This window comes from Vicugna pacos, chromosome 12 (assembly GCF_048564905.1).
Source record: "Vicugna pacos chromosome 12, VicPac4, whole genome shotgun sequence".
Taxonomy (NCBI): domain Eukaryota; kingdom Metazoa; phylum Chordata; class Mammalia; order Artiodactyla; family Camelidae; genus Vicugna; species Vicugna pacos.
Genome location: NC_132998.1, coordinates 18,582,425 through 18,607,921, shown reverse-complemented (window position 1 = coordinate 18,607,921; position 25,497 = coordinate 18,582,425). Strand labels below are relative to the sequence as shown.

The following is a 25,497-nucleotide window of genomic DNA, read 5'->3' as shown; positions in this document are numbered from 1 at the left end:
GAAAACCAGGAAAACAAAATTCAAAGAAAGACAGAAACACAATAGCCCCCTCTCTCCCCCGATTGTCAGTTGATATTGGCAACTGTCTTGTCTTGCCCTGGTTCTTCTTTAGACTTGTCCTTGCTACCTCTGAATTTTCTCACACATGCCATGAGCCTCAGAACTCTTTAGAGTTTGGAAATGATTTGCCTAAAAAGCCATTGCAGGCAGCATCAAGCCTCAGTTCTTCTTCTAACAAGAGAGTCTCACCTAAAAAGCAAAAGTGTGTTTCCTTTTAAGTCCCTTATTCTACCTTAGACCCAATCATAAAAAAAAAACTAAAATGTGCTCAGCGTGTAGTGCACACAATGTATGTAAAAATCCCATTCTTTCCGTGATTCGAAGGATGTTTCACAGCAAACTTTACTAATTGTAATCTCTACCCTCAGTCTCCATATAATCAATTTCTCTCAGGGTTAGATATTATGATTTGATTTTTTTTAAGGGTCTATACATATTCCCGGTACATGGTATGTTCAAGCACATTTAAGCCAAAATTAATGTCGTTTGACCAGGTATATGAAGTGATTCTCCCACTCCGGTCACAGATGACTGATGGATGGCTAGCAGTGCCATCCGTGCGAGCTTGGCTTTGATTTGTAGATGCCCGAGAGTTGTCTCCGCGGAGAAAATGTACAGAGGTAGCATTTCGCTTTTATGTTTTTCATCAAGCAGCTTCCTCGCGACAGAGGGAAAGGTATGAGAGTTGTTAGGGAAAGCATTCTCTATTATCAGGAGGTTGTTTCTTCAGAAGTCAGAGGCTTGTGTGTCCTGTGAAGGGAATACTAAATGAAATCCCTGCTAGAGATGCCTTTCACATAAGCAGGTTTTACAAAGCCCCCTTTGCCTCAGACAAACAAAATGGTCTTCTGCTAGCTGTTTACAATTTATTTTGTCATAGAATTCAGGAAACTTTGATTCAAAAATGTATGCTTCTGTGTACCAATACGAAATGTGCAGTATCTAAAGCATTCTTGACCAAAGAAAGAATTGCAAGTCCACACTTGGGACTGGTGTTCAGTGGTTTGTGGGATCCAGGAAATCTCACTGGAATCTCCTTCGGAGCCTGGAATCCCACCCCTAGAAGTTCAGTCCTTTGAATTAAGGCTTTGCATTTTCAGTCTTTATTGGTGTAAACCAGACCCTGGATGGGCCACATTTTAAATAATTATCAGTAATGATCCTTTTAAGAAATATTTCTTTATCAAATTTCTTTGTATCTCAAGAGCTACGTGTGAGAATGGAAGACCACACCAAATGCCATGTTTTGCTAGGAGGTAATTAGGATGACAAACCCGAAATGCCAGTGGCTCCCTAGATGGGCAGACCTTACAAACTCCAGGAAGTTAAAAGAAATAGTAGAAGGGTGTCCATATCTTAAAAGAGGTCGTGGGGGAGAAGGGGGTGAATATTGAAAATAAAGGTGCTGTGAGTAACTAGGAAACCTGCTTCAGAGTTTTCCCTAGGTTCAATATGAAAAGTTATCTTGACTTCAAGATCTCAGCTCCCCTTTCCCCAGTCATTCTTGGTAAAGGCTTTCATTTGTGTTACTGATGTCTTATGGGTGGATCCCGCCCTTTTTATTTTAATAGACTGATGCCATTTTATTGCACAGCATTTTTGATATGCATCTTCTAAACAAATACCAAGCCATAGTACACCATTGAGAATGTAGAGGAAACACTCATGAAAGGAACGCTTCCCTCTGAAAACATCTTCCCACGGCATAGGGCGTTTCTCCTGTGCTATTGGAGGGAAAGTCAATGATAATCACTAAATATAAAAATAGATAAAAAAAACAGATTTCTTCTGTATAGCACAGGGAATCAACATCTTGTAATAACCTTTAGTGAAAAAGAATATGAAAAATGAATATATGTATATATCTTCATGACTGGGACATTATGCTGTACTCCAGAAATTGACATATTGTAACTGACTATACTTCAATTTAAAAAAAAAACGGTAAAGAAAGAAAGAAAGAAAGAAAGTCAGTGGATTCGGCTTCGACTCCAGCTCCTCGTTTACTTTAATTTAAAGGTCCCACTCTCAATTCTTGGAGGGGTGTTTAGGTTTCCCTCTGGGCCCCTTAAGAATCACAAGCTTCTTTGCTCCTTAACCGTTTACTTCACTGCCGTAACTGAAGCTCTTCTGCGGCTGTAATTCTTTCCTCATGTTACAGTTTCAATCAAGTATCCATTCCCTCTGGAGGCAGTCTCTGTTGCCAGTTTTGAAAAATGCCCTTGGTGGTGTATACCTTTGTGCTTCTGGTGCCAAAGCATGTCATCCTTTCCTAGCCTTCCTCTAGGTGAAAAAAGCTTCTACTCCCTTTTTGTTCAGCACACACCATGCCCTTTTCAACCTCTGTAGTGGAGAATCCTTGGAGTGTCTTTGTCCACCAGCTGGAGAGTTGGAATTCCTCATAGTTTCAGGTATTTCAGCAGTCTGCAGCACAGGTCTCAAGATAGAAGATTTAAATTTTATTCAATTTGCTATGAAATTATCGCTCACTGGAACTTATGACAGTCTATCCTTGTTAAGGATTTACCTATGGTTTATGGCATGTCATTAGAATAAGTGGTTATTTTCCAATAATGAGGCCTTCACTGAAATGCAAAGTTGAAAGGGAATTTACTTCTTACTGTAGTGGAGTGCGCTGGAAGAGATTCTCTAGTTCGACATTAAGTGAGTTTCTCTTTATTGAGTTCTGGTAACTATTTCAGATCGGTACTTTATTATCAGACTTTCTTATCCTCCCTTCATTCCCACATATACACACACAAAATCTACTTCCAATTAAAGAGGAAAGATTATTTAATTATTGTTTTACAAAAAAATTACAAACACCAGGACATATTTAGAAATAAAAGCCATCACCCTTCAACCAACATTTACTGAGTCCCCACACTGAGATGACCCCTGTTCCAGACACTGGACAAAGACCATTAAACAAGACAGATGAATTCATAACCCCCACAAAGCCTGAATTTTAGAAACTTGGTCTAGCCTTCACTTCTGATTTAAATCTATTCTGTTCTTCCTCATCTGATTATTCACTCAGGGCCTTCTAGTCTCTACCCAATAGGAGCAAGTTCTCCATGATGACAGCATCACTTTGCGTTTTAGTGCTTGGAATTACACAACATACTCTAAAGTCATCTGCCTCTGAAAGTGGTACCGGTCTATTTCATTATACAAAAATGAAATACACTGAAATTTATTATGATTTTGCTGAACATAAATCAGGAAATAGATTCCATATACATTACATGAAGACTGACATTTCAAGCCCCGTAGCCATGTGTTTCAGTAAATGTGCTTCCTTGTTCATTTACTGCTACATTTTGAATCATTGCCTCTGCCCATATGGCTGTTGATGTCTCTCCCTGCAGCCTGGATGAACCCATTTCTTTCCAAGGGCAAGAGCTGCTACAAGATAATAGAAAACCCTGGCCTGAGCTACACAAAACTCTTGCTTATTACCATGTTGTACAGAACTCGAAAAAGGAATTGATGCAGAGTCCAGTAGAGTCTTTTTTCATTTGAACTTTATTTTGTTTCATTAAAATGCAAATAAAAACACAATAACTCTCAATAGTTTTAGAAACATTTTGCTACTTTGCCATTCTCAAATATTTTCTTGATTCCATAGTATCGATTTATATATATTCTATTTGTACTTCATTTGTGATTTTTATGTTATGATTTAATGCAAGAAAAATTGCACATCTCCAACTTTATAATGAAAATTTAAAACGCTGGCTCTGAATATCCAGATATACATGTGGAGGGTAAATTTTTGAGGATTTTTGGTAACATAGGTTAATTTCAAATGTTGGGCGATCATTATGAAAATTTCCCAGGATGACCCAGAGAGTATCCGTTCGTTCTTTATTCCACTGCGGGATTTCTCTCGGAGATAAATGTCCTTCTGTGCATGTTTGTCTCTCAGGAGGTCGAGTTGTGTCGTGTTAGCAGTCAGGAGAAGCTGGGCCTGACAGTCTGTTACCGAACGGATGATGAAGAAGACACGGGCATTTATGTCAGCGAGGTAAGAAACGCCGCGGAGGAGAGATTAGGGGAGGCAGACTGTGAAGAAGGGAGTGAAATGACTCATGATGTGAAAATCCTTGGGAGGCTGGGATGTGAAGAATTGGCCATGTTCCATTACTTGTCACTTTCAATTAGGAGAGTAAATTATGTTGCCCAAGTCCTGTAATTATTATCTGCCTACTTAAGATGGGTGCTTTCACCCCAGAATCTCAGTAAGGAAAAGTGCGAAAATGTTCACATTGTCTACATTTGAATAAATCCCTATGTGTAAGTAGGAAGTCGAGCAAAGTTTTTGATCGTCAAACATCTGTCCTTCCATTCCTGCTGTGCCTTTGGTCCGTTCTGTTAACCACAGCATTGACTAATTGCTTTAAATCAAATATTCACAATAATCACATGTTTTACTCTGCTGACAGGACTGATAAATTTGAATATTCAAGAAGTGTATCCATTAATTTGTTTTATTCAGCCCCTCATCCCTTTCAAAAAGTGAGGTACTTAAATGTGAAATACCCTTTGTGCTAATTACTTAGAAAGAAATGTGAGGCAAAATTTATTAATATAGGTGTTTTTTTAAACTCCCAAAAGAATCATTTTATGAGAAGTAGCAAAGTATTATTTTTAAATTTTATACACATATGATTAAAATGTATATATACATGCAAACATATGTATATACATTATTTTTAAATTATACATACATATGATTTAAATTACATATATACATGTATACATATATATTATCTAACTCCATATATGCATGTATATATGTGTGTAAAAACATGTATGTGTCTATATATATGTATATGTGTGAGCTCAGAAGTTAGACAGACTAGATACTACTTGCTGTTCCATGCCACTGTTCCAAGTTTTCTTGGCCATGATCTTGAATATATGACATAATTTCCTGAGCCTCAGCTTCCTCAACTAGAAACTTAGGACAGCAAGGTTTATCTCATTGCTTTTATAAAGGTGACTGGAATATGGAAAAGAGAATATAAATAATGCAATCAGAAAACTACACAGCTCTAGAAACGCAAATGTTACTCTTAATCACTTTAATCAAGGAATGTACTGACTGGCTCTGGCTATGGAAAAATCACTAATGAATATTAGACTGACATAGCATGCCTCTTTTAAATCTACAGCTAAGATAATTGCTCCGGTTACAGTGAGGAAGTATAAGGAAACACCTGCAGAATTATCTTTTGTAATATGTACAGAGGTACAAATGTGGAATTTTGATTATCAGCTTGATTAGAGTTCCAAAGACAAAGTTTTAGATTGTGAATGGCTTCTACATAGGAAGCAATTGATTAATTATCCCTCATTTCCTTCCAAGAAGTCTCTAATTACTATTTAAATGTGTCAGCGTAGAACTTCACTTTTCAGGGATAGGAAGGAAGCCGCAGGAACGGAACATATGTACTTGGAAACAATGTTTTCCATATAGATCTTACATGTAATTGTAACATCTTTTGTTCTTGACTGATCACTTAGAACTCATTTATTGGATGGTACCACCTAAAAAGAAAGTCATATCTAACATCTGGATAGGATGAATCAACTTTCTGCTACATTTGAAATACTTTGCTTAAAAAAAAAAAAAGAAAAAGAAAAAGGCTTTACTGGAATAAGCTCAAATAAATTATTTGGAGCCGTCGTGTGAAATGTGATTGATGGAATTACCCCCAGTGAACTGTAGGTCATCATTCAAGTTTGGCCCATTAAAATGTTGATGAACTCTTAATAGAGCCTTAAATATCTATTTATTTTAAAATAATTTATAGTTAATATATTCACCCTATATGTAGTATTCAGTAATAATCTACATGGATAGTATTTTTTTCTCACTTTTTGAGCTACTTAGGTTATAAATCTCTTTATAAACTAATGTGCTTATAACACAGAAATCTCTTTAATAAGTATGGACTTAGAGTCTAGCTATCAGGTTTTCTCAGACAGCTAAGGAAGGATTTAAAAATCACCCTAGCAGAAAGTAAATTTCCTGGGTCCAGAGAATCCTAGTATTTAACATCAGCACAGGATCATGTCAGCTGAAGACCGTGTCTGACAGCTGGGATACAGAAATGAATGAATGGATGTTAAAAAAAAAAAGGGGGGGGGGTGGAGAAAGGATAAAAGAAAGGAAAAAAGAAAAAGAGGGAGAGAAAAGTGGTCTACAAATCATATTCTGCTCTAGTCCTCTTTAATTTTATTATTATTAAATCTAAAATAACTCATTTACACTTTTAAAATCAGTGATTTCTTTTGTCAGAGAAAAAGTTGGCATGCACTCTATAAGTCAATTTTTAAAAATCTGAGCCAGGTTTCTAAAAATATTTTTAAGTGCCGGGGTAGGGGGCGATCTTGCAGATCCAGTTGAAGCTGTGTGTCCTGTCCATTACAGGTAGATCCAAACAGCATTGCTGCCAAAGACGGCCGAATTCGCGAGGGGGACCGTATTTTGCAAGTACGTGGTGCAGTTCTTTCCTTTAGTTTCCTACTGCCTGTTCATCCAATAGTTTTAAATTTATTTTGTTCCTTGTAAAATGTTAGAGAAAATCATTTGTCTTTGTTTCTGGATACACCTACAAAATCAAAAGCTATCATTTAAACTTTTTTTTTTCCCAAAGTAGGGGTAGTGCTGTTTATTAAGAATGATTAGCTAATAATTAGTGATTAAGCCATAATCTCTGGACTCGGCTAACTCAACTTATCACTTACTTGGGCACTTCCCTTCTCTCTCACTGTAAGCCTGTTTCCTCATCTTAAAGAGTGATAATATTAAAACATATTGTTGCAAAGTTTAAATGTGGCTGAGCACGTGCTATGCCCCGCACAGGGCAGGGTAAGTCATAAGCATTAACTGCTGTTGTTACAGCAACAGTGCTTATCACTGCCTGCTCCGCAATAAATTAGGTCATAGGGATCTCGATGTTGCGTTATTATGAAAGTCGAGAACTCTAAAGGAGTTTTAATTATTTACAAATGTGTTGCTGGGGACGGTTGGAGGAAATCTGCTTTCTGCTCCACATGGACGTGTGAAAACATAGAGTCTGTTTAAATTTCAGTTGAACAAGAGAGATGGTGAGCACCTCTTAGGGAACAGGTAGAGCTGGAAAGAGTTCCGGGCCAAACCGGGAAAAACTTAGAAAGCCAGAGTTTTAAATCTGCCTTGACCCTGTCTGTCCCTCCTGAGTCCTCTCCCATTAAGAGTGGCTACAGAGACACACGCAGCTGCGCAGTTCTTGTGTCCAGTTTAACCCAGAATAAGCACAGAGGCCCTCTGGGGCTGAGTTTCACATCAGATCACCACTGCAAAACAGGCAGAAGTTACAAACCGTTAAAACACTGCAAAACTCTTAGCCGTTGTGACAGATCTGTAGGTCCCATCTCTCCTTACCAGATAGGAACCCCTGAAGAATGTTTCTTTAAACTCAATACATTTGGATTCAGCTGTCTACCTAGAACCAGGGCTTTAAAAATAGACAAGATGTCAGAATATTAAAACAAATGTATATATGTATATGTATGGCTGGGACATTGTGCTGTGCACCAAAAATTGACACATTGTATCTGACTGTACTTCAATTCAAAAAAAAAAAATAGACAGGATGTCATTGCAGATTTTGGGGGCACTCCCTGTGTAATTAGGAAGACAGCTGCATACACAGATGATTAAGATACAGTGTGACATTGTCATGAAAAAGGGGCACCCATGCTGCCTTTGGCACATACCAGAGGGTGAATCTGCCATCTCCTGCTCTTCTCTCATTTCTTTAGGTGGACACTCACCACATCACACCACTTCCCCACACCCCTTCCCTTCTCTAGTGAGAGGACACAAAACTCTTTATTCATCAAGGACCCTCTACTAAGCCTCCAACTGGGAAAAAATAAAAGTATAAATTAGTGGTTAAGCATGGTCCTACTCATTTTCAGAAAACTTCAAGAACATATCATTTCTACTTTAGTGAGCGCCCTAGGTGGTGACCCGTAGTTAAACAAAATGAGATGTGTCTGTCCCTGGATGACTCAGGAGAAGGAGAAATGAATCGAGAAACCAAGACTTAGCCTTACTTACTACTCTGTTTTCAATGTCTTTCTCACACTCACGTGAATAAATGAGTGAATGAAACAAGAATAAAAATCTGCAGTAAACCTTTGCTTGTGTATCCTCATTTGTAAATAAAGGTACTGTTTAGCATGTCATCCACATAATGAGAGCTTCAAAAGTATGTCATTAGTTTTTGATTTGGAAATCATCCTAAACGTGTTGTTCACTTTGTTAATATCTGCAGTTGAATAAACTGAAAAGGACATAACCTTCTTCTGGTGCTCAGGGTCATGTTTACACCCAGGAATCACTGCACAATAGGGTAAAGTGCTCAATGGCTGAAAGGTCTGGAAGATTTTGTGCCCTCATATTAAATGACCCTAGTGGCCTACATTTCCTGTTGTATTGGGTCTATGTTTTGTCATTTTTTCTCTTGCTGTTTCCAGCTGTCACTTTTCACCATCTACTCACCACACCCTACACTTGAACTCCACTCTCACTGGCTCCCTTCCTGGTTTCCAGCTCACCACTCCCTGTAGACTAGATACACAAATACAGTTATTAAAATTACATCTATTCATTCCATGGGTAGAGTTGGATAGAAGTGAAGTGCCTGTGTCCAGGGAGATGCATACTCTATGTTTTGACACTTCCTTATTCCTGGCTCTATCGTGGACAGATAAAGTTTTCAGATAAAATATTTTCTGAATAATAAGGCATTTCTCAATGGAGTTGGTTCATCGAACACTCCATTGATTGATAAAGTGCTGTGGTCTGCCTGATTAGTTTCTGTTCAGTGACAAATACGTCACTTTTAATGAATAAATATGTGCCACATGAAAAAGCCTAGGATTCAATTCTATCTGCACACCCAGAAACCAAAAATTCTTAACTGTGATAGTGAAACTATATTAAAGAAAATCGTGACAAAATTGTACCCATAGACAAACGGCTCCCATGTGGCTGGTGAGGAGATTATGGGATACCCTGCAATGAACAATTAATGAGTCTTCTCCCAGAGAGATGAAACTGGGAGAGAGAGAGGGTTTCTTCTCGTTCTTGAAGTTTCCTGGCTGGCTTTTATTTAGCTGGATCTCGTTAGAGCAATTGTGATTTTAATTTCTTGTTCATGATGACCTAAGCAGAGTGCTTCTACGGTCCTACCCTCATTGTGAAGCTAAGATTTTCTAAGTGTTGTGCTCTGTGGATGTTAGACATTAGATGACCTCACCCAATGGCACCACACACACAGATGCTCACAGGAGATGAATAAAGGTTCGGGGTCAGGCAGAAGAGAAACCATGACCCATCTTCATGGGAGCACGTTCTAGTGCTCATGTGCTTCTTCTCTGCAAGTGCCTGGTAGCTCTGTTTGCTATGTCATTGCCACAGGCTGGTGGTATTATGCATGCCCCCAGGAATCAATATGGGAAGTCCTTTTACAAAATTGCACTGCTGCACCCCAATGTTCATAGCAGCACTGTATACAATAGCCAAGACATGGAAACAAGCTTGATGTCCATCAACTGATTGGATAAAGAAGCTGTGGTGCATTTATACAATGGAATACTACTCAGCCATAAAGAAAGAATAAAATAATGCCATTTGCAGCAACATGGATGGAACCGGAGATCATCATTCTAAGTGAAGTAAGCCGGAAAGAGAAAGAAAAATACCATATGATATCAGTCATATGTGGAATATAAAAAAGAAAAAGAAAAAAGAAGACAGTAATGAACTCATCTACAAAACAGAAAGAGACTCACAGATATAGTAAACAAACATATGGTTTACCCATAAGGGGGTAGGAAGGGACAAATTGGGAGTTTCAGTTTTGCAGATACTAGCTACTCTATATAGAAGAGTTAAACAAGTTTCTACTGTACAGCACAGGGAACAATATTCAATATCTTATAGTAACCAATAATGAAAAAGAACATGAAAAGGACTATATATGTGTATATATATGACTGAAACATTACGCTCTACATCAGAAATTGATGCAACGTTATAAACTGACTATACCTCAATAAACATAAATAAATAAAATTTTTTTTAAAAATTGCAGTGCTGAGCTAGAGAGAAAGAATTAAAGACACATACATGATCAGCTGACTAAACGGAAGAGTGCTCTGCCCTCACCTTCTCTTTGGGACAGTAAGCAGAGAGTGTTCTGTATAAGCAGTAATCTCTGTTGGCCAGAAATGTCAGTCATGCTTCTAAGGATCACTCGCGGACAACACCAGCACAAAGCTCGAACAGTGGGACAATGAGACTCCTAATAAGCTCCCGCTTTCCTTCTCTGCCCTGAACGGGTCCTCCGTGCTCCTTCCTGCTCTTTTATTTTCTTCCCTTTGGATACCTGTTTTTTCCCTCTGTCTATTCTTTCCACCTCTGTATCTCTATGCTTCACTTACCTTCTTTCTCTCCACACTAAAATATAAACACATTTGAGATAAATCTTTCCTCTTTTGCCCAAGATTCTTGGGTTTTCAGATAAGAAATTCTATAGGTGGTTGGATGCTGAGAACTCTAGTCGCCCACCTGCCTGTGGTACACTAAGACAGGACCTAAAATCGGCATGTTCAAGCCAAAAAGCTGTATTAAACCACTGCTAGGTTTTTAGGATTTTACACACACACACACACACACACACACACACACACACACACACACACACACACACACACTCGTATGCTTGTATACGGAGATTAGGCCTAAAGTGGGATTTGGGTTGATGAATCTCTGTAATTGCCCCAAATCTCTTCTAAGCCAGATAACATCCATTTGAAAACTAATATTTACGTATGCCCATGCACAGGAAATGAGACAGATACGGTCTGGCAACGATTTTCCTCATTTGTAACAAAAGTTACATATGGCCTGTCTCCTCGTTCTCTTTCCCTCTCTTTTCTTAAAATGGAAGTCTTCCATTAAATTGTGATGACCTCACTACTCCCCTATGGCCTCGCCTTTTTTCAGGGTCCCTCACCTTTCGGTCCACGTGGTGTTTCTGAGCACAGTAAACTGCTTTCTCATAAGCAGTCCCATAGCTGTGAGCCATCGCTCAGGGACAAGAGCAGATGAAGGTGGGAAGTTCCCTCTGGCTCCATTCCTCAGTCTTCTCATTTCTTGAGAAGCATCTTGATGAAAGCTGTGGATGCATTTCTGGCCCTGATATCAATCTGGATATCAAACAAATGTCCCGAGTACAATGGGATCTACCATCCAGTTGGCTCAGGTGGCTTTTATTTTGAAAAAAGAAACAAAATTACATTTTAATGCCAGTTTTCTGTGACAAATTTATTTCATTCCACGTATGATTCTGAATGTAAATCTGCTTCTACAACATATGATCCACCCTCTCGAAATAAGAACATAATGCCAGGACTGGGGACCATAGCTCTGGTCATTCTGAGTTCACAGAGGAGACAGGAGAATCCTAACTATAAAGGGACTGAAATCATGCAAATGTTAACCACTGTACATAAAAACAGACAAAAAACCAAATTTCTCCTGTATAGCACAGGGAACTGTATTCAGTATCTTGTAATAACCTTTAATGAAAAAGAAAATGAAAACAGATACATGTATGTACATGCATGATGGGGACACTGTGCTGTACACCAGAAACTGACACATTGTAACTGACTGTACTTTGAAAATAAAAAATAAACAAAGAGACTGAAATCAAACACAGCCATATTGTTTCTCGTTGACCCTCTAAGAATTAAAAATATATATGAGAGGGATAGCTTTTAAAATAGAACCATGTTTACTACTTTGGATTTCATTGTTGTGCATGAATTTTAATACATTCACTTTGTTTTGAAGAAAGGAGTCTTTCCTTTATGGGGGATTAAAATATAAATAATCACCAGAATAATAATAATAACAACAATAGCATCAACAGTCATTGTGCCAACCTTGAGTACCTTCTGTATACCAAACACTTATTTAAACCCTTTACATATATTAACTCATGTAATCCTAAAACAGCCCTCTGAGAAAGGCATTATTATCTGCATTTTAATAGAGGAAACATAATAGTAACATTGAACTAACATAAATGAGAAATGTTTAGATTAATGATGAGTAAAATTGAGATGAAGAATTTGGAAGTATGCATATATTCAAGTGAAAAAAAAAGGTAGTGATAATTATATTTCAAACTGCAAAGGTTAAGATAAATTGTGTGAGATCATCCAATTCAATCTCCTTGGGATCAATGTGCCTATAGGAGAGGGAAGATAAACGATTAGGCCCATAACTGATAGACAAATAGATGCATCACAGATATACTGCTAAGAATTACTGTGAGACAGACACAAGCTCTCAAAACTCAAAGAAAAATAAAATTCTTCAGATCATGACAAACCACATTTAATTGGGAGTGGGGGAGGTGTGATGGAATCCATCACTGCCAATGTTTATTTGAGGGGGGAGAAAGGCCTTGAATTCATTACAAAAATAGCTTTCAGATACATATTTACCAAAAAAAATCCCCTAACATATCCTTCTCAGTCATTAATCCTCAATGTGGAATCGTGTTTTTATTTTCTAATTTGATGACTATTTTTGGAAAAAGAAAATGCACTTAAAATGTATAAAAGCTGAATTCCTTGTCCACACATACGCAAGCGAAAAACTAAGGTGATATTCATTTGATCAGAGTAAGGAATTACAATGTGTGATTGTGTGATTCCCCACCCCCCTTAACTATTATTGTCTGCTTTCTTTGTTCTAAATATGAATCTAGGAATAATGATCATTTATTGTGGCACACAGTTGAGATTCCTGGGGTTTTTTCTGGATAATTACGTCTGTCCTCATGTATCAGCCAAAATCCCAGAGACCCACAAGAAGAAAACCTTAGCAGTCTACTTCATGCTTTTAAGCAGAAATTCTTAGTGGAAGATGTTAGATTAATTATTTTTTTAATCATCAATGCAGCCACGTTTTCTATCTGTTTAATTCACCAAAACAATTAATACTTATTTAGATAGAACTATTTGACCTCGTTAATTGAAATTTCTTTTCACCTATTTTGAATATATGTTATGGATCAAAAATCTTCATTGTCTCTATGGATTTGAGCAATCCATTAAATAAATCTAAACTATCCAAAGGGAAAAAAGTGCATTAATGAGAGCTAAATACATATGAACATGAACATGTTTAAAATACAAACTTTAGAAACCTTATTGTCTCTGTAGAATTTAGAAAAAAAGGAAAAAGATCTGTTTCAGATGCCACTAAAATCTTTTATATTTGACCCAAAATTTACTCAAGCTTGCTTTCTGTCACAAAGACAGTCTTATACAGAAAAAAAAATTTTTTTTTTGCTTTGTGTTAAGTTTTTTAAAATGTTAGCCTACTGAAGAGATGGGCCTTAAGGTGTTGCAGTAGTTTTGCTGTTTGCGTTAAACAGACACATCTGAGAGAGGAGCAGGAGCATTGAGGAGGATGTTGCAGGCGAACTGTTCCGTCTCTTGATGAGTGAAGCCCTGAAAGCTACCCTGAGAGTGGTTTGGGGGGACTGAGTCCGAGCCACGGGCGAAGATGAGCTGATTAAACGGACACGCGCCCCGCGGGGCCCGGCGGCCCCGCCCGGCGGAGAGGCGGCGGCGTTTCTCTAATTGGCTCGCCGCGCGCGCGCGCCGGGTGACGGATTTCAGCCGTGGCGCTGCCGGGCCTGCTTCCCCAGCACCATTATCTCGGAGTGACACTTCCATTACTCTGAGCGCAGAAAGATGAACGCCACCTGTCAGGGGCTGGTTAATTGTGTGGCTAGATGTATGTTGCCAGGGCTCAGGTTGGACATTTATGAACATAACTGCTTCCTCTGATGTCCGCCATCCTTCGGGGATCGATGCGGCCCTTACAGCGAGCGCGTAATTGAGTGAAGGCACTTACCACCGAGGGGCTGAAGATGAGCCCATGTGTGAGCTTCATTGTCCATACATTTGCCATAAATGAGCTGATACTTGCCATTTATTGTGTGCAGCATGGTGGAAATGGAAACTAATGCGCCGCTTTCATTTGTTTTCTAGATAAATGGGGAAGACGTCCAGGACCGGGAGGCGGCCGTGGCACTGCTGTCGAGCGATGAGTGCAGGAGGATCGTGCTGCTGGTCGCACGGCCGGAGATGCAGGTCAGAACAGAGAGCAGGAGTCGTGAGACTGAACTTCACGTTCACTGTGTCTCTGCTCCTCTGTAGCAAATCAGTGCCATCGATATTTGTAAACCCAGGGATACAAAATATAATTGAGTCATCTTTCCTAACTTGCCAACCTTATCAAAACAATGATAAGGAAAGATTCTCTTGTAGTGCTGCACAGAGACGCAGCCAAACATCTTATTTAAAAAAAGAAAGAAAGAAAGAAAAAAGAACCCAAAACGCAATCATTATTCTCACTTTCCACTTGCCAGTTATTTAAATTAATTCACAAGTGAAAAATGATTGACTTTGCATGATACTTAATTCTGTGTGGATCCTTGCTTTAGCTTTCCTTCTAAAAATACTTAATTGGCATATTAAGATATCTTGAAAGAATCTCTAACAAGAGATACATTAGCATATCTAGCCATCAACTTAAATCTTGTCAGAGTAACTTTATCAAGTAAAGTAGCTTGGGTAGCACAGCGTGGTTCCATGATCATAAATGAATTTTTTCCAAGTCCAGTGTGACAAAAACATCTGTCCGGCCAAGAACAAACTGATAGCTTCTAAAGAAATCTTTTTTATATCTTTACAGTGGGATATGTCATGAAAGTAAAGGAGAGGTAATGGTCTAAGAAAAGTACTGTTGATATTTCTTTTTATATCCTTTTTATCCCCTACCACAATGCAGAGAGGACATTACATTGTCACTATTCTATCCATCTGTCAGCAGTTTGAGCAAAGTTGGTTATATCACCATTTGTCTTTCGGGTTATTGATCTGATATTTTTCAGACTCAGTAACTACCTACTATCTATAAATTACATTGAGTAAGTGTATTTCAGTGTCAGACCGACTCCTGACTTGAATATAGTGGTTATAAAAGATCACCCTTTCCGCATATATTTCCTTTATGCCCTTGACCATTCTGAATGGTTCCCATAAAGCCTGCCATAGCCTAGGGTGGGATAAAGTTACACACCTGAGGTCTTAGGAGTGGGGAAGGAATTACACAGCTGGCCGGACTGCCTCGGAAGGAGTGATTTTTTAAAATATGGAAGAGACTGCACTAATTACCTGGAGATTTCGCAAAGCACAGTTAATCTCACTGACCCCACTTTCTTGAAAAAGAACAGAATAAAGGCGCTAAATACATATTAGTGAAATTAATGGTAATTTGAAGAGAACTCAATAGTCATCTCTGTTGTAGAAAAGATATTTCGACTTTATAATGTGGTTTCCCTGCCCTTTCCCAAGTAACTGCTGGAGAACCTCATTAATTTAGAATTAAAGCATTTCCTTAACTATGCCACATAACAGCTATAATGGACTGTGGAAAGAACAGGAATTAATAACATAAGGCCAGATGCTGTTAATCTCTGATAGAAGACATGTGCATAGTAGAACCAGTGGTGTTTCTGAATATCTGGCCACACTCCTGACCCAAAGGAGTCAATGTTGGCGGATACATTTTCAAACAAGACTTCCCTTCCTTGGTTGATAAAAGATGGTAGTCTGACTCTGTCAGATACCATCCTGTCTGTCAAAATCAGGATCTGCATTAGTGCCTTGATCCTGGAGAAGCCATTGTGACACTGGAAGGAGGCTAATTGCCTTTAGAAAATCAGATTCCCAGAAAAATAAGGAAAGAAAATGCGTTTTAACACTGTTCTTCAATGTAACTCAAGCTGTACATGCTCTAAGGTGGCAAAAAAAAAAAAACCAAAAACACAAAGAAACTTGTATTTTCCCATCAGTTTCAGTACATCTCATTATTGCATTTTTGCATGTGTATTTTATTTAAGGAGAGTGTGGAAGTTTTTTGTGTGCTTTTTCTAGCCTTCTTTTTTTCAGTGTTTCAAATTCTGTCTACATTCTTGGAAATGATCTACAGAGTTGCTGGGGGCAGTATTGTGCAACCGTGCAATATTTTAAAATAACTCATTCCTTTCATTCCCTGTCAGCTTGCTTTCATTTTCTGCCCATTTTCTTCCGCAGACCATTAAAGATATTGCTTGTGTGTCCTTCTCCCCTTGGGACATTGGGGCAGAGAGGGCTCACCTAAGAACTGTAGGGTACTTCTGAGACGGTGCAGGTTGTTTTCTCTGAAATGCCGCATGTGATCCTCTGCAGTGCAGAGAGATCTCCCATATACTAATGACAGCCCTCACCTTTCCCACAGCTCAGCTGAAGGGAAAGGTCTGTCTCTGCCACAGTGTTGGACTCAGACCACGCTGAATACATGTGTTGGGGGGAAAGGGAAGTACCACAGGGAATGAAGTTAGCAAGAATACTCTCCTTACTTCTTGTGCTGTATATTCCTCCAGCAGGGAGGAAAGCTTTATCAAAGTAGAGATATATGATCTCCCAATGGCAATTCAAGGATCTGTGGGGTTCATTAATAAGAAAAGAGTGATGAGGAATCATTAAATTTCTATCATTTGTTCTCCTTGTCTTCTCCACCCCCTCATTTACATTTCAGAAGACTCTGCTCCATCACTCACTGTATCAGTGCTGGCAAATATTTTGTTCTGACCCAATTAAAGTAAAATTCCTCAGTGTGCTTATAAAAACCGAACATTTCTAGCTTGAATTAATTTCTTCTGGAACCTGGCATTTGCAGCTTCACGAAACTTAAAAGACATTAAAACATGTAAAACTTGGACAATTACGAATTGGACTGAATTGGAATTTTCAGTCAGCTTCACTTTCATAGCTCATCTGCATATCAAAGTCACTGGAGTGGAACTTTGGTCAAGTTATTCAGGCCACATTGAGATACATGAGGATGAATGAATGCATTCACATTTTTGGCCCAGTCAAGGTGGAAGTAATCTAAGGACTAGGTGGCCTTTCGTAAATAAAAAGAAACCTATGATTATCTTCATTTAAGGAATATGGTGCATCGACACTACTGCTTCTTCTGGGCAGTTTAATATCCACTCAGGATTGTTTGTGCTTAAATTTTAGAAGTTCAGGTCTCTTAAAGTGATACTTGCTTTGTGTGTTTGTTCAGCGATTGCCTGTCTGGTGGTGAAAACACCTCACCCTGTTGTCCGTTTGGGTTCACTAGAAAGCTGCTGTTCCTTTGTCACACAGAATAAAGCAGAGTTTTGACAATAATTCAGTTAATTCAATCAGCATAGACAGCTAATTTATGTAATCCAGCTCCAAAAACCCTCCTGGAGGCAAATTATCTGTATTGACTGTCAACACTTATCATATCAGCAAGGTAACCACCAGTTTGCCACTTCCCTCTGTATTGAGAAGCCAAAAGAATTTGTTCGGTTTAGTTTGTGTATGATTCCCAGAAGAATACCTGCCTTCAGCACCCACAGACAAAACCCTGTGTGCTCCAGATGGCTCCACCACCCTTCCGTGCAACGTTTAAGGTGGTTTTCCTTGGAATTGGGTCTGAAAAATGAATCCAAATAGTCATGATAAAACATGACTTTTGTGTGTGCGTGTGAATAACTTAGAATTTTCCTTTTTTTTCCTCCCCAAGTAAAACAAAGTTGCCTGTATTTGTGGGAAGCAGCCATCTTGTTAACTTGGAAGTCAGCCACCTAAAAATCAAAAAAGAAGATGCGGGTAGCATCATTGTGTGTGTTACTGGGTGGGGGGCACTTTGTGTGGCGTTGCTTTGGGGGTGGTTGTTAAGGAAGAAAAGCCCAGTTGTCTCAGAGCCTTATTCGCACCACTGGAGTTCTCCGGGACTGCTGGAGGCGATGAGCGTGACAGCTGCGGGTTATACAGGATGGTTTTCCTCCATTTTGAAAGATGGTAATGTTCTGTGCTATGAGATCTACTTGGTTATGAGAGAAAATCCGTAGCTCTGTTTCAGGAAAGGATGAAAGGCGTGAGAGTCCAATTTTTTTAAATCACCTTTTCTTTCTTCTGAGGGGTGAACTATAGGAGGCTGGTATTCTGAAGAGAATCATTATGATAAAAGGAACTGGTCAGGCGCCACCATTTAAAAGTTTACCCTGTCTTAGCACAGGCTCTCACTAGCCGAATGTAATGTACTAATGTATTCTTTTGCAGCTGGATGAAGGCTGGCTGGAAGATGAAAGGAATGAATTCTTAGAGGAGTTAAACTTGGCGATGTTGGAAGAACAGCGTAATGAAGCAGCGCAGCACACTGCCAACGAGGTGGAGCAGGTAGGACCACGACCTGAGCACCATCGTGTGAGATAATGCTAGTTCTTCCTTAAATGCATAAACATAAATGGAATCCAAAAACAAAATCAACGAGTTTGTTCAAAATCTCTGTAATGGTAATTTTTGAAAGCAAATGATCATCTCAAAGGAAGCAGAGGGAGTGAATACAATTTTTTTTTCTATTAAGACTATTTCTGGTTTGGGAAGCTTAGGGATCATTGTAGAGATCATTGCCTCAGTATTCAAATGCTGACCCAGGGACAGTTCAACCTAAGTCAGAAATTTAGTAGTGAAAATGCATGTGGCTTCTTAATATGCCAACTGGAGATAAACTATATCTCGTGAGGTAACCTGTCCCTCCAATTAAATTTGTATTTTAAAATATTAATGTGTCTATTTGGATATTTAGGCAACTATAAGAAGGTGATGATGTGATGGAAACCATCCATCTGATCTGTGTATTTGGTGTCATGGTTACACCTTTATCCTCCTGAATTAGTAGTTCCATTTGAGATTTATTGACATCATTTTGCCTTAAGGTCATATAGTCATTCAACAAAAAATTCTGAGCTCCTAATATGCTTCAAGTACCACATCTAATCCTGAGAATACAAAGAAAATGAGCAAAGTTCCTGCCTTTACGTAATTCATAACTAGTAACGGATCACAGTATGGTTTGCGGCCAACTGAGTCTTACGATTCTTTTCATTTCTATTGTTGTGTTCCTGCTAAATAAAATCAAGATCAATAGAGCTTAGATTTTTTTTATGTTGGATTCATGTCATTCATCTGCCTGATACAATTTTACTAACACTTCTGCTGTCAGTCTGCTGAGTTGTCTAATTATCATCTATTCTCAACATTAATTCTTAACACACCCTAAAAGGTAATTAAAAAAAAAAATCCTGGCAGGCTTAGGGACAAGAAACACAACATCCTTTCTGTTTCCCAAGCTGAATGATGAAATCCCTTGACAGGCTGGCATCCCATAACAGAAAAGGGTGTATGTGTGTATGTGTGTGTGTGTGTGTTTCTGCTGATGCACATGCTAATAAATTACCAAGTTGCAAACTAGTCAACAGAGCCGTGTGTGCGACACTCAGTGCTCATCATGGATGCTCTGTGGCCGCTTCACACATGGTAGTTTGTGCTCAGAAGCAATGCTGCTACTTTAGTGATTGCTTTTCAACGTAGGGAGGACAGATTGAAATTTTTATGTATGACTTCAATACTGGCCACAAATAAAGATGTTTTTTGGTGGCGGTTGCTGGTTACAAGCAAGAAAGTCCTTGCTCCAGGCTTTTTCTCTCTTAGATACAAAATGTGACCTGATACAGAATTGACAGGAGGATGCTGGAATAAAGAAAGAAGGGAGAAATCCTGTCCAGGTGAAGTGATGTGGTGTCAAATGCTGCATACTCATCAGACGTAATACAAATGTTAGGTCTTTTGAGGTAACACTAGATGTCCCTGAGGTTAGATTTTCACTGTGTGGAAAATTTTTCTTCACCATGAGACTGAAAAATGATGAGAAGTACAGAAACCTTTAAAAGTCCTTTGCTCTTATAAACAATAATGCTACATTAGAAATGTCTTGGTAGAAACATGGCCTGTCACTATAATAATTCCATAGGGAAATGATAAATGACAGAGTGGCATTACTTTAGAAACCAGCAACTCTAGGTCTGAGATTAGAAAACTCTTTTGATTTTCACATTTGCTCTGAAACCCGTGACAAAAGAAAGGGAAATTCAATTAAAAATGAATATCCGTATTTAAAAACTAAAATATAAACCTGTCGGAAAGTTTCACTTCACATGCTGCCTTTGGCCCTGTGATGGTTATTGACATATTTGGCAACACCCCCCATAGCATAATTTGTATCATTTATACTGCATGGAAAATAAGAAAAAAAAAATACTAGCCTTCTGGTGTTTTTTCAGCTTATGGCTGGATATGAGAAAAATATAAATGTAAATAATGTGGTCCATAAACTCAGGTGTCCAACATCAATATCAATAACTCTGGGGGTTTTATGGCACAGTGTACAGATGTCCCCACGCTTGATGCTATTGTCAGCTTACAGCGAGGGGCATTTATCAAGCTTTCTTTTGTTAGTTACAGTTACTTAGGTATAACATTATTTTTATCAGCAAGATATTGTAAATCAGTCTCTGACTGTATGTCAATAAAAAGTAAATAACTAAAAATAAATCCATCTCAGTATGTTTTCAACAAATGAGGAAAAATATTTTAGGGAAAGGCTGAGAATCCGAGAAGAACGTGATACGTGCCCGTGGTCTCCTCACCTCCAGTTCATTACATTTCGTTCTGCCATTGCTTATGAGAAAGAAAACAAAAATTCTCTGTCCCTTTCAGACCTGTTTTACCTCTTGTCATCCATTCTGTCCTTCTTTGCCACTAACAAGCTTAATTATGTTTAATTCTATGATTTCCTGCTGGAGGAAAATAAATAAATACATATAAAAAATAGTGAGTAAACTTAGACATAGGGAAGATGCCATCTAGAAACTGCCACTTAGACGTCTATGTGAGAAGTGATGGAAGGAGGTGTAACTTCACCCTGTTCGCAGGGAAAGAACTAGACATGCATCTCCTTAGGACAACGGCAGGTGATTGTTCTGCATGAAAGCCAAAAAGCACCAGGGAGTCAAGTTTACATATATATTCACCTACATATCTCAGAATACACATTTTGGCACCATGCTCACGTCTGGCCATCAGGGCTCCTCAGACTTTCATGGGAACAGTCACTCTACTCTCGGTAGAATAAAACTCACCTTTGAAGGAATTGTTGATTAAGAATAGAAAAATCTTTTAAAGTAAGCCAATTGAGTCCTAAGACCTCATTGGTTCTTTTGAGCAGCAAGATTTGGAGATGCACAGAGGTCAAAACACATGTATCCAAGAATATGGCATCTCGGACGTGTGAGAAACCCTGGCCCTGGGACATGTCCCTGGCCTCCCTGGCCTCTAGCCTAAGAAGCTAGATCCATCTGAGATTGTTTGCTCATCTGCAGACGGGAGGACTTGGGCTCCATACTGACCTATTCCTGAAATATTGTGAGGTTTGGCTAATCATGATCCATGTATTACTAGATCCAACAAAGCTTCATCTGAACTTGAGAAAAGTTCAGGAAAAAAATACAGTAACAAGATGATGTAGCCTTTGAACTCCAGGCCTTTGTATAGCTGACGACCATTTAGGCATTCTGTCTTACTCATCCTTCTGTGTGTCTTTTCTCCATCCTTTTTTTGTGTGTGTGTTATCACCTCAGAAACTCATTAAGTCACCTCATTCACACACCTTCACTCCAGTTTCCCAAGTAAGAAAAAATCTTAGGCCAAGAATTACTTATTTAAATGTGTCCTGTTTTATTTATCCTCTAAGTGTGTACCATAGCCCTATCCAAGCAGCTTTTGTTTTCTTTCTTTCAAAGCATTAAAAAGCTGCCATGAGCTAATAGCCTTTACTTCTAAAATTGTTATGGAGACTAAAAATGAGAGCAGCTTTCCAGGAACTGCGCTTTTGCCAAGGAGCACTTTTTTTTTTTTTTGAAAGCAAGTTTTTCAACAATGGGTGTTTTCCAAAATAATTAACTTTCTTTGTTCTTGCAACTTTCTCTTCCCAGCCAAAAAAGCAAGAGGAGGAAGAAGGCACAACAGATACGGCGACATCCTCATCCAACAACCACGAGAAGGACAGCGGGGTGGGGCGCACAGATGAAAGCTTGCGCAACGATGAGAGCTCGGAGCAGGAGAACGCAGCCGAGGATCCCAAGGGCACCTCTTTGAAGAGCAAGCGAGAGCTGGGGCAGAGCCAAGACACTCTGGGAAGCGTTGAACTTCATTGCAACGAGAGCTTCGTGTCTGGTGAATACGTTGACTCAGACTGTATTGGCAACCAAGATGAGGAGTGTGAAAGATTTCGGCAGCTCTTGGAACTCAAGTGCAAGATTCGGAACCATGGAGAGTACGATCTGTATTACTCCAGCAGCACAGTAGAATGCAATCAAGGGGGTCAAGAGGGAGTGGAGCATGAGCTCCAGTTGCTTAACGAAGAACTAAGAAACATTGAACTTGAGTGCCAGAATATCATGCAGGCTCACAGGCTCCAGAAAGCGACCGACCAGTATGGAGACATCTGGGCATTGCATGACGGAGGATTCCGAAATTACAACACCAGCCTCGACATGCAAAGGGGAAAACTAGATGACATCATGGAACACCCAGAAAAGTCAGACAAAGACAGTTCCAGCGCTTACAACACAGCGGAAAGCTGCAGAAGCACTCCACTCACTGTGGACCGTTCCCCTGACAGCTCGCTTCCCAGAATGATCAACCTCACCAATAAGAAAAACCTGAGAAGCACCATGGTGGCCAGCCAGTCCCTGTCTGGACAGAGTGGTAAAGAGTCGACCTCCACCAAAGCCAAAACCACCGAACAAGATTGCGGCGTTGAAGGCAAGGAGAAGATTTCAGAGAGCAACAAGCTTTCTGATCAAGAGAAGACAGGCAGTGACCGCATCCCTTACCTCTCCCCTTACCACAGCTCCTCCTATAGGTGTGCGAACATCCCAGCCCACGCCCGCCACTATCAAAGCTACATGCAGCTGATTCAACAGAGATCTGCCGTCGAGTACGCTCAGAGTCAGCTCAGCTTGGTGAGCATGTGCAAGGAGTCCCAGAAGTGCTCGGAACCCAAGATGGAATGGAAGGTGAAAATCCGGAGCGACGGGACCCGGTACATCACCAAGAGACCCGTGCGGGACCGCATCCTGAAGGAGCGTGCCTTAAAGATCAAGGAGGAGCGGAGCGGCATGACGACCGACGACGACACCATGAGCGAGATGAAGATGGGGCGCTACTGGAGCAAAGAGGAGAGGAAGCAGCACCTGGTGCGCGCCAAGGAGCAGCGCCGCCGCCGGGAGTTCATGATGCGCAGCCGCTTGGAGTGCCTCAAGGAGAGCCCTCAGAGCGGCAGCGAGGGCAAGAAGGAGGTCAGCATCATTGAACTGAGTCACAAGAAGATGATGAAGAAGAGAAACAAGAAAATTTTGGACAACTGGATGACAATCCAAGAACTGATGACCCACGGGGCCAAGTCCCCCGATGGCACGCGAGTCCCCAATGCCTTTTTGTCAGTTACCACTGTATGACGGAATGGGTGGAATGCAGCTGAGTTTAAGAGGGTGCTACCAGTTTGGGTAGAGGATGCTTGCCTCGTTCAATGTGGCGTTTTTATATATATTTTGTGACTCTTTATAGTTTAAATTTTTTGTAAGCAAAAATACCTGGTAATTTTTTCATTTCTTTTTCATACACTGCTACCTTCTTTTTGGCTGAGATTTTTCTTTACCTTGTGATATATTCATATGACCCATTTATATATAAAAACAAACAAAACGAAAGAAAACGGAAAAAAAAAAGAACCCAAATACTGAGGAGCCGATTAATTTCCTATTTTTAATGTATCTATTGTAAGTTAAGATCTGGATTTATTTCTCTAGTTTACTTGTTTTCTACTTTAATAACAACTCAATGCCAAAACATTTCTATGCTTGCTTCTTGGCATAATCCGTATGAAGTCAAACCTGTTAATAAATCATGTGCCACATCTTGTCTTACACATAAAAACCACCTCTTTTTAACATCCCATTGTACATTTAACACATAAATGGCCGTTGTCTTTGTCACAGTAAAGTGTAGGTGAACAACCTTCCTGTGGTTTGTAGTGACATTGGTCATGTAGCTAGATAGTTGTGGTAATTGTGACAATAAAAGAGAAATAAATTATTGACTATCCCTAAGAAAAGCAAGGAGTGTTTTATTTCCATTGCTCACTGTGGTTACCAGATATAAATTAGTTATATGTGTATACTATTTAGAGGACTCCTCATTGTGGATTACAAAATGTGTACATTTTCTATCACTTTTTTTTCCAATAAATCATCCTGAAATACTTTCCACAGGTCATTGTGTCACATATTCTTACCAGAATTAAGTTACATAACGTAGGTAGAGCATCTAACAGATGCTGGCTAAGCATTCAGTAAACATGAGTTCATGCTCTTCTTGACTGCCACCCATGCGAGGAAAAGCCAAGAACAATTTAGGGAATGACATGGAGAGAGAGGGTCGGAGAGGTGTGTGAGGTTGTTTATAAGGGCACCATCTGTATCAGTCAGCTCCAGCTGCCGTAACAAGATACCATAGGCTGTGTGGCTTAAACAACAGAAATTTCTTTTTTGTTCGTTTGTTTTGTTTTCTTTTGTTTTTTAAGTTCTATTTTTTGACACCTTTATTGTGGTATGGTTCCTGTACAGTAAACTAGTCATATTTCAGATATGCACTTTGATGAATTTTGATAGATGCATACACTAATGAAACCACCACACAATCAAGACAGCTGACATTTCCATCACTCCCCAAGAGGTGTAATTTTTGAATTTCCAGTTGGAATTTCTATCTCACAGTTCTCGAGGCTGGAAAGTCCAAAGTCGAAGCACCAGCGGATTCAGCTCCGGGATGAGGGCTCTTTAGCTGTTCTGCAAATGGCCTCCTACTTGCTATGTCCTCACATGGTAGAGTGGAAGACTGGAAGCTCTCTGGTGTCACTGCTTTTAAGGCCACTAATCCCATCATGAGGGTCCCACCCTCTTGACCTCATCTAAACCTAATTACCACTCAAAGGCCCCATTTGAACTACACCCCATTAGGGGTTAGAGCTTCAACATAGGAATTTAGGGCAGAGGGAGACACAGTTCAGTCCATAGCACCATATGGGCATTTATTTAGTTCACTATTTGGAAATAAATTTTTGGAAACTATCTTTTCAATAATTTTCCATCTAGTGAACTATAAATGCCTAATGCCAGTTTATTAAACAGTGAGGTTGTTAAATTATCAGATAGGTTTTTTAAATCTCGTGTTTCATCATACAAACATAAACCATATCACATATCAATCACGATGCCCCTAGAGTGAAAGGCCAGATGA

General features: G+C 39.4%; 1 protein-coding gene across 1 annotated transcript in view; it reads left to right on the top strand.

Annotated features, from left to right (window-relative positions):
* Nucleotides 1–24,452, top strand: part of PDZRN4 (PDZ domain containing ring finger 4) — a 321,836-nt gene extending 297,384 nt beyond the window's left edge. Inside the window, exons 6-10 of the mRNA XM_031683090.2 lie at nucleotides 3,992–4,090; nucleotides 6,503–6,565; nucleotides 14,206–14,307; nucleotides 18,361–18,477; nucleotides 22,131–24,452. Of these exons, the coding sequence (XP_031538950.2) occupies nucleotides 3,992–4,090; nucleotides 6,503–6,565; nucleotides 14,206–14,307; nucleotides 18,361–18,477; nucleotides 22,131–23,657 (1,908 nt within the window). The 3' untranslated portion in view covers nucleotides 23,658–24,452. The remainder of the gene's footprint in view (nucleotides 1–3,991; nucleotides 4,091–6,502; nucleotides 6,566–14,205; nucleotides 14,308–18,360; nucleotides 18,478–22,130) is intronic.
* Nucleotides 24,453–25,497: the final 1,045 nt, after the last annotated feature.